The sequence below is a fragment of the Malus domestica genome, chromosome 14 (genome assembly GCF_042453785.1).
Source record: "Malus domestica chromosome 14, GDT2T_hap1".
NCBI lineage: Eukaryota > Viridiplantae > Streptophyta > Magnoliopsida > Rosales > Rosaceae > Malus > Malus domestica.
In genome coordinates this window covers 23,663,398-23,679,860 of record NC_091674.1, presented here as the reverse complement: position 1 = coordinate 23,679,860, position 16,463 = coordinate 23,663,398, and the positions used below count along the sequence as shown (strand labels likewise).

The 16,463-nt window shown below is 35.8% G+C and overlaps 2 protein-coding genes across 3 annotated transcripts; both read left to right on the top strand.

Annotated features, from left to right (window-relative positions):
• Positions 1–512: 512 nt before the first annotated feature.
• On the top strand, positions 513–6,858 carry LOC103454904 (uncharacterized). Of its 2 annotated transcripts, none has more exons than XM_029092142.2 (6): positions 513–1,049; positions 1,805–3,514; positions 3,626–3,877; positions 4,374–4,454; positions 5,776–6,312; positions 6,631–6,858. In XM_029092142.2, the coding sequence occupies exons 2-6, from the start codon at positions 2,240–2,242 to the stop codon at positions 6,685–6,687; spliced, it is 2,202 nt and encodes a 733-aa protein (XP_028947975.2). In that variant the 5' UTR covers positions 513–1,049; positions 1,805–2,239; the 3' UTR covers positions 6,688–6,858. The 2 variants fall into 2 exon arrangements, with proteins under 2 accessions (XP_028947975.2, XP_028947974.2); XM_029092141.2 differs by having other exon boundaries at positions 1,805–3,523.
• A 7,020-nt stretch (positions 6,859–13,878) lies between these two features.
• Positions 13,879–15,096, top strand: LOC103448834 (CASP-like protein 1F2). Its single transcript, XM_008388100.4, has 3 exons — positions 13,879–14,193; positions 14,304–14,427; positions 14,738–15,096. Exons 1-3 carry the CDS (start codon positions 13,994–13,996, stop codon positions 14,951–14,953), a joined length of 540 nt encoding a protein of 179 aa, XP_008386322.3. The 5' UTR covers positions 13,879–13,993; the 3' UTR covers positions 14,954–15,096.
• The last annotated feature ends 1,367 nt before the right edge of the window (positions 15,097–16,463 follow it).

The window sequence follows — 16,463 nt, the reverse complement described above, 5'->3', positions numbered from 1 at the left end:
CTATACTTAATTGCTAGTGCTATTACACGGTGGTGGTGAGGTTACGAAACCAACTTGCTATCCTATGCAACAAGACAATATCATATACAGTTAACGAAATCTGAGAAATTCTTGAGTACGGAATATGGATGCTCGTTTCTTACAATATGATTAGATATCAATATATGATACTTTCGCATATAACACCTCTTTTACAATGTATAAACGACACTTTACGCCCAAAAATCTTAAACAAGTAGACCCATTCACAAGAAAGAGTATTTAAATTTGTTGGTAATTAATTATTCTCTAATAACTAAGGTCAATTCTCAACTGTTCGGAAATTTGTAATAAGATTTGAAGACGTGCATGAGTTTTGCATCATATACAAATAAGAATGGACCAAACATTTTACCTACGTAACCATTTTTCAATTTCTTTTCCATTTATAAATATGAAAAATGAAAACTGGGCAACAGAGAGAGACCAAGTTGTGCAGAGACAAAGTTGGCGTGGAGGTAGACAGGACATGTGATGTAATAATAAACTAATTATGACGGGAAAAAGAGGGCCGCGACTTGAATTCAAAGGGAGCCCCTGGTTTCTGCTTTCGGCTTTTGGCTTTTGGCTTTTGCGTTTGGGGTTTGGATTTGCCCACAAACAATTTCATGCCAATTTGCCAACAACATACACAGGAAAGAAAAGAAAACAGACCAACATGTGATGTGGTTTTCAACCGCAGCCAACCGGTCAGAAAATTCGGGATAATGCGATATTCATGACCCACAATTTTTTTTTTTATTACTTTTTTCTTTCTGTTAATTTTTTTTTTGGTAATTCTTTCTGTTAATTTATTCAACAAATTTGGGGGACCAACGCCAAATCTTCAATCACTACCCAACATCCATTTTCTTACACCAAAAAGGAAAACAGATGGAAACCAGAGGAATTGCAACCAAAACAGACGAGTTTCGCACAAGAAGAAAGAAGAAGCCTGCTGATTTTTGAAACAACCACAATAAGTGCTTTTGGCGTTTGGCTTTTCTGTTTCTAGTTTTCTGAGGAAAAGGGTACGAAATTTAATTCTGGGTTGTGCTGCTTTTTTTTCTAATTTTTTTGGGTTCTTGAGATTTTAGTAGTTGGATTGAAATTTGAAAAGAAATGGTTGTTTTGGATTGATCAGCTTGTGAAAGGTTTTAGCTTTATCTTTGTTGTTTATGTTGAACAGTTAAAGAATCAAACTTTTGAGAAAGTTCTATGTACTGAAAATACAAATAATCAGTTATGTATGGAGATATGTCTTGTTCGATTTTCTAGAATTCTTGAGCAACCAATTGGACCCATGTAGAAATTGTAGCTGGAATTTGTTGGGTTGTTGACTTCTTGTATTTTAGCACACATTTGTTTAGATTACTATATAAATGGCGTTGTGAACATTTTGTGTTGTTAAACATTAAGTGAAGTTTTCGAGCATATTCTTCATTGAATCATTGGCTCATTGGGTATGGAATCCTGTATGAATCAAAGCTGGCCACATTGAAATTTCTTCATTGACAGTATTTTGTTGAGAATTTCAAAGGTTTTACTTCTTGGATTACTTCTTGGAATCTCAGTCATTTGATTGGTTTCTGTTTTATGCCCCTGCATTTTGTTTTTGTTCAGTCGTAACGGTTAAGATTATGTTGGGGGATCACTGTATTTTATTTGCTTGCTTTTGGAAATGATAAGACCAAAGGGGAAAAGATAAAAGAATCTGGAGTTTGAATGTTTAGTTTTTCTCTTTTGGTTGTCGATTGCCACTTTCTGACCGAGCTGATAATTCCAGGATGCTGCATTGGGTTTTATGGAAAGCCATGAGCTGCTTATTTCCCATTGTTAGCTGCGTGAAGAAGACATGGCTTTCTACCTATCCCATTCGAGATCCTGATTTCTGCTTGATTTCCCATATGTCTGATGAAGAAATAGTTGGGATGCAAATGCATTTGGTAGGGATAGTATCATAGCTTCTAGTATTACTGGGAATTGGAATTAGATTGTTAGAAATTTAGAACTACTTCTTTAGTTAGGGGGACCGAGGCAAGTCAAGTCTTTGGTAGCACAGTAATGATTGGGCAACTTGGAACCATTTGGTAACTCGGAACATAGAAATGCAGTTTGATTTTTATGCATAAATACACCGAGAAAGCAGAAAAAGAAAACACATTATAAAAAAAAAAAAAAAATCAAGCTAAATAAAGCATTCACCTTGAAATATTTGAAGATGGGCTTGCCTCAAGTGTCTTCTAGCAGCATTGCCGAGGAAGTGACAGCGTCTCTGTGCACATTTATGCAACCTCAACCTAGAGTTGCTGGAATGAGCACCTGTGATTTGAGTGGGATGCATGGAGGAAACCTGGGAAACCATGTGCAGGTGGATTTCACATGCTCTTCTTTTGGAGAGTTTCAAAGGAAATCCATCACGGAGATTCCAAATAGACCAGATTCTGCCAATGCACGTAAAGATGTTAGTAGATCAAGCATGCATGCATCGAAGATGAACTCTACGGAACAATACTTTTGGTCAAGTCAGAGAAGCGGGCAGAATACCCAGACACCTGTTCCTAGGGTTGTTGGTTTTGAACCAAGAATATTGGATGCTCCTCTTAATTTCTTTAATGGAAACCAATATTCTTCAAGTTCACTGACTGTCACAGGGGACACAACTGAGGCTGCTGGGTCAGCGCACAGGAAGCAGTTATTGTCTCCTTTGAATGGAATGCTTCCCAAGGATCAGTTTAATGGTGATTCTCTAGACATTGGAGATGGGGTTCATAAGAGTGGCTCTTGGGGATACAATGGTAGTTCTAATGTTCCCACTCAAGAGCATAAGAAAGCTCATCTTGGCAACTCCAGTTATTTTAATTCTACAATCTGGTCTGCATCTTGTTCCCCGGAGTGGAAGAGTTCACCGGATCACAACTGCAATACAAACTCCTCTTTTGTATTTGATGGTCCTTTGCTTGAAAGCAAAGAGCCACGATCTCCGAATCAGTTCATATCACCATCTGGACTTGATTGCTCTGGAGAAACAATTAAGGTGAGGTCACAATCAGGCGCTATAGACATATCTTCAAGAAAAGTTGTGTTGCCTACACTTTCTCTCTCTCCTCTTGGTCCAAGGTTTTCTGAAAGAGTGAAATCTCGAGAATTATGCAGGGGTTCTACGCCAAAGATAGATGATAACAGTATAACTCTAAAGGACATAGAACAGTCACTTGATGGAACAATCTCAGGCATATCATCATCATCCTGGAAAGAGGAGGCCTTTAGGTTGCTAAGTGACTCGTCCGAAGATGTTCATGTTCAGCAGAAAATGGTTGACCTCTTTAGTTCTAAGAGTTCTAGACCTGGGATGGTGCATCAATGGAATCAGGACTTGAAACCGAAGCCTAAATGTGTTAAACTAGTACGATCACCTACTGGACTGCCTGTTAGAAGGTCATTGATTGGTTCATTTGAGGAATCCCTGTTGTCTGGTCGATTATTGTCTGCAAAGGTTGGTCAGGTTTGCATTCATCTCAACTGTAATTCGATACATATTGAGTTCCATAGTGTGTCAGTTTTTTTTTGTTGACTTTAGTTTGTGTTTGAAACTTCCCATTTGCAGAGAATTGATGGTTTTCTTGCTCTTCTGAATGTCACCGGGGGGAGTTTCTCGCCCAAAACACAGAAACTTCCATTTGCAGTGACCAGTGTGGATGGAGATAACTATTTACTATATTATTCATCAATAAGTCTTGCTGGGAGTACGACACCAAACAATTATGGAAGCCCCAGGATGAAGAGGAGCCTTAGCATGGATGATTCACAAGCAGACAAGAACCGTCTGAGGATACCTATGAAAGGCCGCATACAACTGGTAACTAATATTAATCAAAATAATATGAAGTATCAGAGAACTTCGAATGGTCTCAGTTCTATCCACAGCAGTGCATTGAATTTAGGAACTTTTTAGAATCAACAGGAGCTTTTATTGATGTTCTGGATATGTTATTATCCGTTGTTTATGTGGCTTAGGATATCTTAGTCTCTTGTGCTTAAAATATGGAATGATTTCGAGAAAAAAGAATGACAATGTATGTAACGGGTGGGAAAGAGAGCAGAATTGATTTCTGTATTTTTTTTTTTGGATGGTGGGATATGAATAGCTGTTAGGGAAAAGTATTTCTAACAAAATGCATGATAGTAAAATGATACATTGGATTGTCTCCCGCAAAGCCTTTGATGATCATCTTCGTACTGATTAGTAGTTTGTCAATTAGTTCCTTGTAGTTGTGCATATTGAAAGACATCTGGTCATAGTCGGACCAAGAGATGGTTGGTCATACACTCATGAACTGAATGATTTATGGCAGGTTCTCAGCAATCCAGAAAAGACACCTATTCACACCTTCTTCTGTAATTACGATTTGAGTGACATGCCTGCTGGAACCAAGGTAGTCATGGAGTAGAGAAAAAGTTATCTGTCACTTAGCACGATTCTTATGCATGATGAATGTTGTTCGTTATGATTTGAAGTTACACCTGTCTTGATTAAATCTGCACTTTGATATGAAATTGGATATGGCTAGGTTTTCAACAGGTATCACCAGTTATAGGATATAAATAATGTCCTTATGTACTAAAAAAATAAAAATAAATAAATAATGTCCTTATGAGAGCCTTGCATGACCTTTAAAAGCATTAGAGTTGTAAAAAGTAGGAACTTTTGTTTTGACACTTCTTCATTGAAGTAGTCAGATGTGAGTGTGAGAATGTGAAGATAAAAGAGTCCCACATTGGTGAAAGAAGAAACCTTGCAAGGGCTTATAAGAGGTTGGGCTACTCCCCATATTGTCAAGCACATGCAAGGTCCTTCTTCCCATCAATGTGGGACTCATTCTCAACGCGCCCCCTCACGTGTGGCAAATTTTCAAGCCTAAAACGTGGACGTCACAATGGGGTGATGTGGAGCGTGTGTGGCCGTTTGGCTTCGCATGCGGGACAACCTGCTATGATACTACGAAGAAGTTGAGGTTCCACCATAAAACCAATTGGCAATATGGGGAATAGCCCAACCTCTTATAAGCCCTTGCAAGGTTTCCTTTTTCACCAATATGGGACTCTTTTACCTTCACATTCTCACAATGAGTGCTGCCACATGAATTTGTATAAAGGAAATATACAGAGGTAGGAAAAGCACAAAAATGGAAGGGCATGAATCAAATTAGAACTCTGTTAGCAAAAGGTTTGAAGCTGTTGACTTAGGCCAATTTAGGTCTCTCCCAACCTCAGACCGGACAATACGACTATATAAGTCCGTCCTGAGTGTACCTTTGCCTGGAATAGCGAAACCCAGTATGCCTTAGCTAACCCAGCCCTTATGTGTATACATTAGGTGGTAAGATCTTGCTAAGCTGATAACAGAAATCTGTCATTATTTGTTGCAAAATCAAGACCAGTTTAAGGTTGGCTATTGACGAATGTGGTTACCATCTATATTTACCTTGGTATAGAAATGGCCCAAGGTCCGTAGCTCAAGCTGCGGATTTTGTGGCTGAACATGTTAGCGTAGAATTGAAAGAAAAAAAATTCATGCTGCTTGCTTATGTGATGTTATACATGAAGCAGAAGTAAAGACACTTTTTCTGGCTCAATCTGTAGTATGTAGAACTTCAGATGGAATATGCTTTCTTCAGTTGTTAGTTTTTCTTTGACTGAGTCCTTATACATGGTCCTTTTCCCTTGCAAATTCTTCATATCAAAATCAACATACAGACGTTTTTGCGCCAAAAGATCACTCTAGCCTCTTCTGAACCAAGCTCTAAGGCTGGGAATGGAAGACATGCTGATCCTGATAAAGAAAATGATGCCAAGCCATCTTCGATCCTAGATGCTGCGAATTCATTGCAGCTTAGTGACAATGATGTGGATTCAAACGGGTTTAAGGATGTAGCGAATCAGTACCAAAGAGAGAGGGAACACGCAAAGCCCTGTTTTCATGGTGAATCCGATGGTTGTAGCCTTTGTAGGTATGAAAAGACCAGTGAGATTAATGAAAGTAATTCTCTGCTTAGCCCTTCAAAAGTGAGCAAGAATACCGCTGGTGCTGGTGTTCTGCGTTATGCTCTTCACCTTCGCTTCTCATGCCTTTTTCCTAAGAAATGCTCGAGGTCAGTCCAGAGATGCAAGTTAGACCCGTTATCTGGACAAGCGACAAACAGTTTCGACATTGAAGGGGAGCGGCGATTCTACTTGTATAATGATTTGAGGGTCGTGTTCCCTCAGCGCCAGACGGATGCTGATGAGGGCAAGGTATGTTATACACAACAACTTATCTATTTGGCCACCAATATACTTATTGATTTGCATTATAGATGTCTGCATGTTGATTGGCCGAAGTAAATGGAATAGCGTAGCATTCAACTACGCGTAAATTGGTTCAAACCAAGCCATCCTACTCTCATGCTCAGCCTGTCTATGTTCGGTCTTTGTAAATTTGCAACTTCTGGATTATCAGTTCTTGTGTCAAACTCAAAAAGTATAAAATTTCAGTTCATTTTGTTTCCAGGCATGAAATAGTTTTGAGCTCCGTTTCGTAACCAACCATGCGTGTTGTTTTTCGTTTTGCAGTTACATGTGGAGTATCATTTCCCATCGGATCCAAAATACTTTGATATCAGCAACTAAAGGGCATACGAATTCTCTGCTAAAATAGACAGTTGCATACTTGCATTATCTGTAGTCACTGTACATAGTGATAGTTGTACATTCAAATCTCCAGTCATCTTTTGGGGCAATTCCCCATTCAATCTGTAAATAACTGTAATTATCAATAATTAGTCTATTTAATATGTTCTACATGCTTGTAGATATATGATCACTTTGATACACTTTCATTTAGTCTTTAACTCCTTTTTTCATGTTTCATTTCTATAAAACGATGCAAGCAAAAAGGGTAGTCAAACGCAGGATAGCCGGCGCATGGGTGAATTGTCTTAACCAACTGGAATACAAACCAACCTCGATAGTTCGTAACTCGTGGATGAGACTAAAGCTTGGAGTTTTCGTTTGGGACTTAAACATGGCACCCTGAGAGCAGTTTGTTTCAAAGGCAGTGGAGTTATGTCAGCTAATTCAGCCATGGAACGTATAACGAAAGGGCAAGCACATACTACTCTCAAATGTAGTAAATTTCAAAAGAATAGTAAAAGAGGGATCCAAACCTTTATTTTTTTTTTGAAGTTTTAACGAAACACTTTCTGTACTGTTTACTTTTAACGAAAATAACATTTTTACTTTAAAAATTTACTCATGGTACTATTCACTTATAATACATTTTATCATTTTGATTAAAGTTTTCAATCTTTTTTCATTACTTTTTTTTTTATCCTTTTCACACGTCATTCTTCCCCTCCAACCAACCACCAAACTGTAATTTTATTGTCTATGTAAAAAGGGTTCATTTGAAAAGGAAACAAAAAGTCAAGATTAGTGTCAAGTTATCTGACGGGGTCAGTTAACTATACTTCGTATACGAAGCAATAAAAAAGTAGGGAATGAGGATCAAACTTAAGATCTTTTTGTGATAACTTTAAACTGAGATGTAAGAGCAAATCTACTAGTAATTGTATTTGGTATCAACAACGATTTAGAGCATCGCTCGGTATCTGAGAATCACAAATTGATACGTAATAATATAACTCGTCAAAATTGCAAAAAGAAAAAAGAAACTATATACATATATGTCAAATATTGATTTGTCTACAACAGAAATTATTGTAAATTTGTGGTGTATGCCATTGTGCTAGAAAATATATGCGTGTCCTTAAGAACAAGTCCACCCCTAAGGACTTTGTGCCAGCACCCAGCCAATTTATCCACTTCAGTGAACAATAACAGACTCCAATGAACAGTAATAGGCCAATGCATCTCCACCCCCAAAAAAATGCGCTGGCACCCAATGAAAAAATGCCCTGGCACAAACGATCTCCACCCTTACAAAATGCGCCGGCACTCAGCCCATTTAAAATATTTTTAAATTTTTTCTAAAAGAATAAAAAAATAAAATAGTTTTAATTTCGAATAGGATTTTTAACCAATCTCGTCACACCACGTGTCATTATCTGAACGTACTATTTTGTGAATAGATTTCTGCTAAGATTTTCAACCAATCCCGACGCGCCACGTGTCACTTCCGTTTTACAATAATTTAGCCAAGATTTCGATAAGATTTTCAACCAATCACGTCGTGCCACATGTCATTATCTGAACGTACTATTTTGTGGATAGATTTTCGATAATATTTTCGACTAATCCCAACACGCCATGTGTCACTTCCGGTTTACAATAATTTAGCCAAGATTTCGATAAGATTTTCAACCAATCACGTAGTGCCACGTGACATTGTCCAGAACCTCATCCTTTCTTTTTTTGTCCATATGAACCCTACATCCCTACATCCATCCTCACACCAAGCTCAATCCTTCTTTTTAGCTCAAAATCCTTGTTCATCGTTGTCAAATCTTGAGTTCTTATTACAATGTCTTCTTCAAGGAGAGTGTATAAACAGTTGCAAGAGCAACATAAAAGGTTGTTGGCATATAAGGATCGAACTTAAGATCTTTTTGTGATAACTTTAAGCTGAGATGTAAGAGCAAATCTACTAGTAATTGTATTTGATACCAACAACAATTTAGAGCATTGCTCGATATCTGAGAATCACAAATTGATACATAATAATATAACTTGTCAAAATTGCAAAAAGAAAAAAGAAACTATATACATATATGTCAAATTGTGATTTGTGATTTGTCTACAATAGAAATTATTGTAAATTTGTGGTGTATGCCATTGTGCTAGAAAATATAGGCGTGTCCTTAAGTAAAATCAGCTTTGGTAATGCATACATACATACATACATATATATATATATATTATATCTTTTCCGTTTCAATTGAAGATTATTTTTAATATATACGATATTACCAACACGAAGGATTGGGGAGTGATTAAACCTCACAATGAGCTAACCATAATAATTTGGTTTGAATTCACACCTTTAACAAAAATTAAACTTAAAACCTCCCGATTGTAGTACAAGTGGCTCCATTTCAATGAAAGTTAAAGAACCGTCGTCTTCTTTGCCTACAACAAATAAGAAGTGGTCCAGCTAAGAAAAAATAAGCATCCAAAAAAACTGCTTACTAAATTGGAGAAAATGCTTTGTAAAAAATAGCAAAATACAAATTTAGTTTAGAAAGAAAAGCAAAATAGTGCTACAAATTGAGGAATCTCATAGTTCTTTCATGAAGAGTTAATTTCCTCTAAGAATCAAAATGAAGTACTGATTGGACTTTATTTGCTATTCCATCATATTATTTTTGATAATGGGGAAACTTGGAATAATTGAAGATGGAGAACATGAAAAATACGAATTGGGAAATTAAACATCATTATCTACTTGTGGAAATGCTCTGGTAGGTCTTGGAAGTTCTACAGCTGCATAGCTATCATTAAGGAGAGAACAACTTTGGGTGGTGCTATCCACATGCCCTTACATTCAGAATGATATGTCACTGTTAAAATATGCAAAATTAAATTCTCCTTATATTCACTATGATACTTAGTGGTGCTATCCACATGCTCATTTTATCCTCTAACACATTATTCTCAATTTCTGGCTGTCGGATCTTAATGAATTAAAGAAGATCATGTTTGATTCGGTTTAACTAGTTTTCAAACAATAGTTTAGTTTTGATTCAGCTCAAGATTATACTTTTTCAATGCAAAAACTTACTAAATTGCCAAATTGATTTGATTTAGCCAGTTTGAACAATTCAGACGTTGTTTTGCCCTTTGCTGATTTTGGTATTACTTCAAAACCTACCTAATTTCTCGAGTAGAAAGTGAAGGTGCACATTGATAGTGAAACCTAGCCAGTAAATCTCCCTCCCTAGTGCCTTACACACCCTATATATGTTGGGTTCTACAACACTGATTGCATATAGTGTGGTAAGTTTTATGGTCTAATATGATTGTATCTTTTACTTCCATCCTGAATTTGATGCCATATTGGTGCATTAGATTTTGACATATATGTGTCTCAAGTGCTTGCAGAACGACATACACAACACAACCAATATACAGTGGCAAAGAGGAAAAAAAGGAAGATTGCTTGACAAAGATGTGAAATTTGAACCACATATTAAATGAGTACACTTCCCTTACGCCATGTTTGTTGCATCAAATGAATAATGGACACCAATAAATCTTAGCTACTCTTAGCATTGCGTGTGCTGCATTGGATATTGCTCATGTTCGTTTTTCATAGATATATTTAGACTTCGGATATAATGACAGAAAATGTTCTTTTGTCAAACACCAAGCTTGTTTGGTGCTTAGGATAGAATTGGATTAGATAGCTCATATAAATAAAGGTATGTGTGATGGGCGTGGTAAATGATTTTTTCATTTCAAGATCATTAGAATGTAGGTAAATTATTTTCGAACACTCATTTTTACTTCTTGCACGTTTTTTTTTCTTCTTTTTTCTTGCCATTATTGAACAAATTAAAGAAACATCAAAAGACATACTGTAGATGCATCTGCAGAAGGTGAAAAGAGGTGGATCACCCCTCTATAATTAATGTATATGCCATAAAGGAATAATTTTATTTTTTAATAATACATCATCCACTTTCAGTTGGACAAAAGATCTTCATTTCTTCCCTAAACATATCTTAAATACAATGAGTTTTTCGATCCAATCTAATCTCATAAGAGACGAGCCCATAGTATTTACATTATCAAGCTACAACAGCCTAACGATACATTTGCTTCACAACATAAATCTGATAGAGAACATTAATACTCTTAAGGAGCATGTGATATGATTCATCATATAGTATTATCCACTTTTTTAAGCAATCTAATCTAAACCTAGATGCTTTCATAGAAAGACAAGCCATTAGTATTTATACCATAACAATTTAACAACATAGGCATATAGTTGCCCCACAACGTAAAGTTAAATAGAGAACATTTCCCTAATGAAGCGCGTTATAGGATTCATCATATTGTATTATCCAGTCTTTTAAGCAATCCAATCTGATTTTAGACACTGAATGAGCTCATAGAAAGACGAGCCCCTAATATTACATTGTCAAACTGCAACAATTTAACAACATAAGCATACCTTTGCCTAACTTAAAGCTAGCTAATGAGAAAACATTACCCTAATGGAGTATGGTGATAGGATTCATATGGTGTTATCCAACCCCTTAAGCAATTTATTTTTATACATGAATGCATATATTTTGGTTCCGTCTAGTCTCTATAATGTAGCATGCCCAACATGGCCACCAGAACCTTGTAACTCAAAAAACCATGCATGGCATTGAATATGGTTAGGGAGTCGTATCCCGAGTCCGAAAACGTGTCGTGTCGACCTCTTTTTTCTTGTATCGATTGCAGCTTTTGAGAAAAACTCCCACTCTGAAAGCATCCTTTATCTGAAAGGTTGGAAAGTTGGATCAAACTTACTTGATTTCCACCAATGTCTACAAAAGTGTTGTACAGTTTGGCTATCCAAATCCAGGCGGCAGTGAAGTTTGCAGGAGGCATCGTGGTTTTCCAGTAAAGGGTTTGTAACTCTTTACTGAATGACTGGAAAAAAGTGATAGACATGTTATGGGTTCAAAGCTCAAAGTTCTACATATGAAGTAAATGCCTTGAATGAATTGGTATGTAAATATGGATTGAGATTGTTTTTGTTAAACTTACCGGGCTAATTTATATTGTTAGACTTTGAATATAAGTCACACGTACGAGTGAAGACCAATAAGGTTAATAATTTAAATTTACAATCTAACAATATAAACATCTTACTAGTAAAAAAAAACTCTCTCAATCTACTTTGGTAGTAAGTGTGAAACCAAAAGTGGAAGAAGGAGGAAAAAAGCTAATCCAATTCAACATCGGCTTGCGAATTTAATGGGATCCTGAATTACAGGTCACTTATTTGGTGTTTAGCTCAGCACCACGTTAATTTTTTTTTAACCATTTACATGACATCAACATGGTAGACAGACGGCTGTAATTCTCTGTTACGAGCGGTTTGAAATTATGTGAATAATGCCATAAGATTCGTGAAGTTCAAACAATTTGACTACACAGTAATAAGAGTTACCTTCTCTCTTCCAAAACTGACAAACTTTTCTGAACCACTCAAATGCTATAGGAGCATCATTACTCAATCCGAGGGTAATTTAGATTAATCAAGTTTGTCAGAGGAGTATATTTTATATATTTTATCGTTTGCATTTGAATTCGAATTTCGCTCCCTTTATATCTTAAATGAATTTTGTATAATTATTTTATTGTTTGTCAAAAAAATAATAAAAACGAAGTACAAAGCAAATATCAAACCTAATTTCAAGAGATGAGTTTGAGTTAGAATCGCCATGAGTTTAAATTTAACGATGTAATAATCAATAGATTTATAGTTTAAATAGTTAAAATGTTTATTCTTTCACCAGAAGTCCTATGTTCGAATTTCATTTTCTTAATATCATTGCATTAAAATTAAGAAAAAAACCATGTAATTGTCCAACATTATCCATGCCCAAATTTGGCAAATGAGATAAAATGGAAACCATTAAACATAGGGGCTTTTAGATCTAGGTCCAAAAACATAGATGATTTTTAAGAGTGAGTCAAATTACCTAATTATATGTATTTATTTTTGAATGCTCATTTTATATTTTCTAAAAATATTAAAAATCAATTAAAATCTTCTAATATTATGCATTTTCAACTCCAAAAAATATAATTAATATCTTATAACAAAAAAAATAATATACTGACATAAATCTATCTGCAAATCATTCTATCCTAACTCAAGTAACAAATATATGAATGTATATCATACCTATAAGAAATATATGAAACCTAACTAAAAGGTAGAAAAAACATAATATATCTACAAGCAAGACACATGAATCTTACTTGATTATAAAAAAGAATCTATCATATAGGTAGATAAATATAATTAACCTGTGATATAGCTTGATTATAAAAATAAAAAATAAATCTATAAATGGGGTTTAAAACGGGATGAAGAACAAGAAAGGACAAAAAAAAATCAAAGAGATAATTAGGAAGAAATTTGATTTTTATAATAAATCTTATCATTGAAGAGATAATTATTATAATAAAATAATAAGATTTAAGGAATTGGACTTATTTTAATAAATTGGACTATTCTTACTATTGGCTCAAAAAATTAGACCTATATCAAGTTTCCCCTTAAACATAATCTGCACTTGAGTCGATAAGTCACACCAACACCCTCTTCGCAAATCGAACCGCGATGCTTCCTGATTCACGTGTTCCCCTCACTCTCACTTCTCTTCTTCCCTCTTCGGACTAGGTCTAGGCTCTTCTCTGTGCTTTTATGGGAGTGATCTGGAAGTCGGTGAAGAAAAGATGGGGATGAGAGAGGATGAGAGGGAGAAAAGATAAAGTTTGTAATGATAAATTTAATTTTATATAGATAAACTTAATTTTCAATAATTATAGCATAAAAATAATTTATTTTCAACAAGGACAATTTAGTAATCAAACTAGTTTTAATTCCGATTTCAGTGAATTAGTAAACAATATATATGAAACCAATATCATTTGTATTCCGATTCTAGTTTAGTTTAGTAAATAACTTTAACAGAAATTTAATTCTGTTTCCTCCTCAATTCAATTCATTTGCAATCCAATTCTTTCTCAATTCAATTCCCCTCAATCTGATTACGAATCAATAAACGAGCCCTAAATGTAAAGAATCTTCTCACCATTTTCTTCTTCTATAAATGCTCTTAACTCCACACACTTCTCAATATCTCCCCTTACCCTTTCCCTTCAGCACTTATTATCTGTTCTTTGTTTTCTGCAATTGTTCTTCCTCAGAAACCCACCTCTGAAAACCCAAGAAATTTTCACCATGACAAGCACAGAATCCAAGTTCCAGCAAAACCCACCTCTGAAAACCCAAAAGATTTTTCTTGGAGTCCAAATCTTCATGAGGACTGTCACAGTGGCTGCTACATTGGCTGCAACTTGGTTGATGGTCACCAACAAGCAGACCAGTCAGATTATTGGCATAGAATTTGATGCTCGTTATTATTATTCACCTACCTTCAAGTAAGATTAAAGATCAAAAAACCAATTTGTATATTCCCTAAAAAAAAATATTAATTATTTTTCAGTCATTTTGTTTAATTAATTTTCCATAATATTATGTTTTTTTGCAGGTTCTTTGCTTATGCAAATGCTGTTGTGAGTGCCTTCTGCTTGCTCTCCTTGTTCCTCGTTTTTCTTATCCACCGCAATGGCTTGAATCCCGCCAACTACTTCATCTTGTTCCTGCACGATTTGGTATGCCAGCTCGGTTATATTTTCCTTAATACCAAATAATTATTAGTCTAGCAGAGTTTCTGCGTGTTTCATAAAAGATATCTCAAGTTCGAATCTTTCGTTCAAACCACAATATCTTGTTCCTACACAATTTGGTATGCCAGCTCGGTTTTTACTAGCATAAAATTACTGTATACCAACTTTGACCTAGTAGGATTTTCACCGTTTTTCCTATAAGGAGGTTTTAAGTTCGAATCTCTGCATCGGACTAAAGCATCATTGTCTGATCAGCATGATGATATCTTTATGATGACTTTGGAATGGTTGGCAGGTGATGCTGTGTTTGCTGATGGCTGGATGCTCGGCTGCAACTGCAATAGGGTACGTGGGGCAATATGGGAATAGCCACTCGGGCTGGGCACCAATTTGTGATCACTTTGGGAAGTTCTGCAAAAGAGGGACCGATTCTGTGGTTCTCTCCTACTTGTCTGTCATTTTCTTGCTCACGCTCACCATCAGCTCTGCAACCAAGTCTGGAAAGATTTAGGTTTTGATACTCTCGTTAAGTTGTTGTTGTAGTAGAAGAAGAAGGTTTTTTTTTCCTTATTTTTTGTTGTAAAAATAAGTGAGTGTGATGGAGGTGGACCTTTGTGAAAGTTGCACTGTGATATATAAGAATATGTTGAGCTAGAGTCGTCCCAATACAAACTGAGGTCTAAGACGATAATTTAACGAGACATTCCTAATTTAATACCTTAACTGCCTTTGGTCACCTTGCCTTTGGAACGACTCTGGTCGAACTTTAGCCCTCGTGTTATCGAACCCACTCCACTAACATGGGTTTACCAAAAGCACTTGGTTCATGAGTTAGATCAGTTGGTAAATGCAATGTTCATCACTTCGAACCAAAACTCGAATTCTCTGCTCCATAATTCATGTTAAAAGTTAATGCTTTACTTAAACTGATTCTGCTTTACTGAAACTGATTCTGTGTAAAAGGGCTGACTGTTGCCTTTATCAGTCGACCCATTCTCTTTATCAGTCGACCCATTTACTTCAGTCGGCTTATGTATTGAGCCATATATATTAGAAATATCTGAATGAAAATAGAAGATCTCTTTTTTACAAAAAGCATCAGCCCTCTGTTTTCCAAGCTCTCTGCACTCTGTTTCTTTGATTTTCAATCTTTATCATTTTATTCAAGCCTTATTAATGATGAAAGATTGTCTAAATACCAACATGGTATCAGAGCTAATCTGATCAAAGAGTGGGGCGTTTTTTTTTTATTCTCAAAAAGGGGGAAAATTCTAAGTGAAACCCTAGAATCAAAATTTTTCAAATTCATAGCTGGTTCAAGTAGCAGTGGTGAGATTCGAACTCCTATCTTCAGTGGAGTAAATTACGACTTCTGGAGGACAAAGTTGAGAACAATTTTTGTATCTCATGATTTGTGGAGCTTGATTGAAGATGGCTATGTTGTACCTCCAAGCACTGTGGTTTTGACAGAGACTCAAACAAGGGAGTTGAAGGTAAACATCAAGAGAGATGCAAAAGCTCTTGGGGTCATCCAAAATGCTATCTCAGATGAAATTTTTCCGAGAATCTCAAATGAGACAAGTGCCAAATCAGCTTGGGATGTGCTGGAGAAAGTCTACAGAGGTTCTACTAAGGTAAGGGCTGTCAAACTCCAATATTTGAGAAGAGATTTTGAGTATATAAGAATGAAAGATGATGAATTGCTAGATGATTACCTGAGTAGATTGTCTGAGATTATTAATCAAATGAAAAGTTATGGTGAAATCTTGTCTGATGAGAGAATAGTTCAGAAGTATCTAATTAGCTTGCCAAGAAAGTATGACAACATAGTTTCAATCATAGAGGAGACTAAGGATTTGTCAACTTTGAGTGTTGAAGAATTGATTGGTTCTCTCAAAGGTTTTGCCCAGAGATTATCTAGGCATGACAACAATGATGTAGAAAATGCTTTCCAAACACTTACAGTGAATCCAAAAACTCAAGCTAGTTCAAGTCAAAGCAAAGCCAACTCCAACAAGAAT

Coding starts and splice junctions, on each gene's coding strand:
- LOC103454904 (XM_029092141.2), top strand. CDS start 2,240: ATGGGCTTGCCTCAAGTGTCTTCTAGCAGCATTGCCGAGGAAGTGACA. Junction 3,878..4,373: donor TGAAAGGCCGCATACAACTG/GTAACTAATATT, acceptor GATTTATGGCAG/GTTCTCAGCAATCCAGAAAA. Junction 6,313..6,630: donor CGGATGCTGATGAGGGCAAG/GTATGTTATACA, acceptor TTCGTTTTGCAG/TTACATGTGGAGTATCATTT.
- LOC103448834 (XM_008388100.4), top strand. CDS start 13,994: ATGACAAGCACAGAATCCAAGTTCCAGCAAAACCCACCTCTGAAAACC. Junction 14,194..14,303: donor TATTATTCACCTACCTTCAA/GTAAGATTAAAG, acceptor GTTTTTTTGCAG/GTTCTTTGCTTATGCAAATG. Junction 14,428..14,737: donor TCTTGTTCCTGCACGATTTG/GTATGCCAGCTC, acceptor AATGGTTGGCAG/GTGATGCTGTGTTTGCTGAT.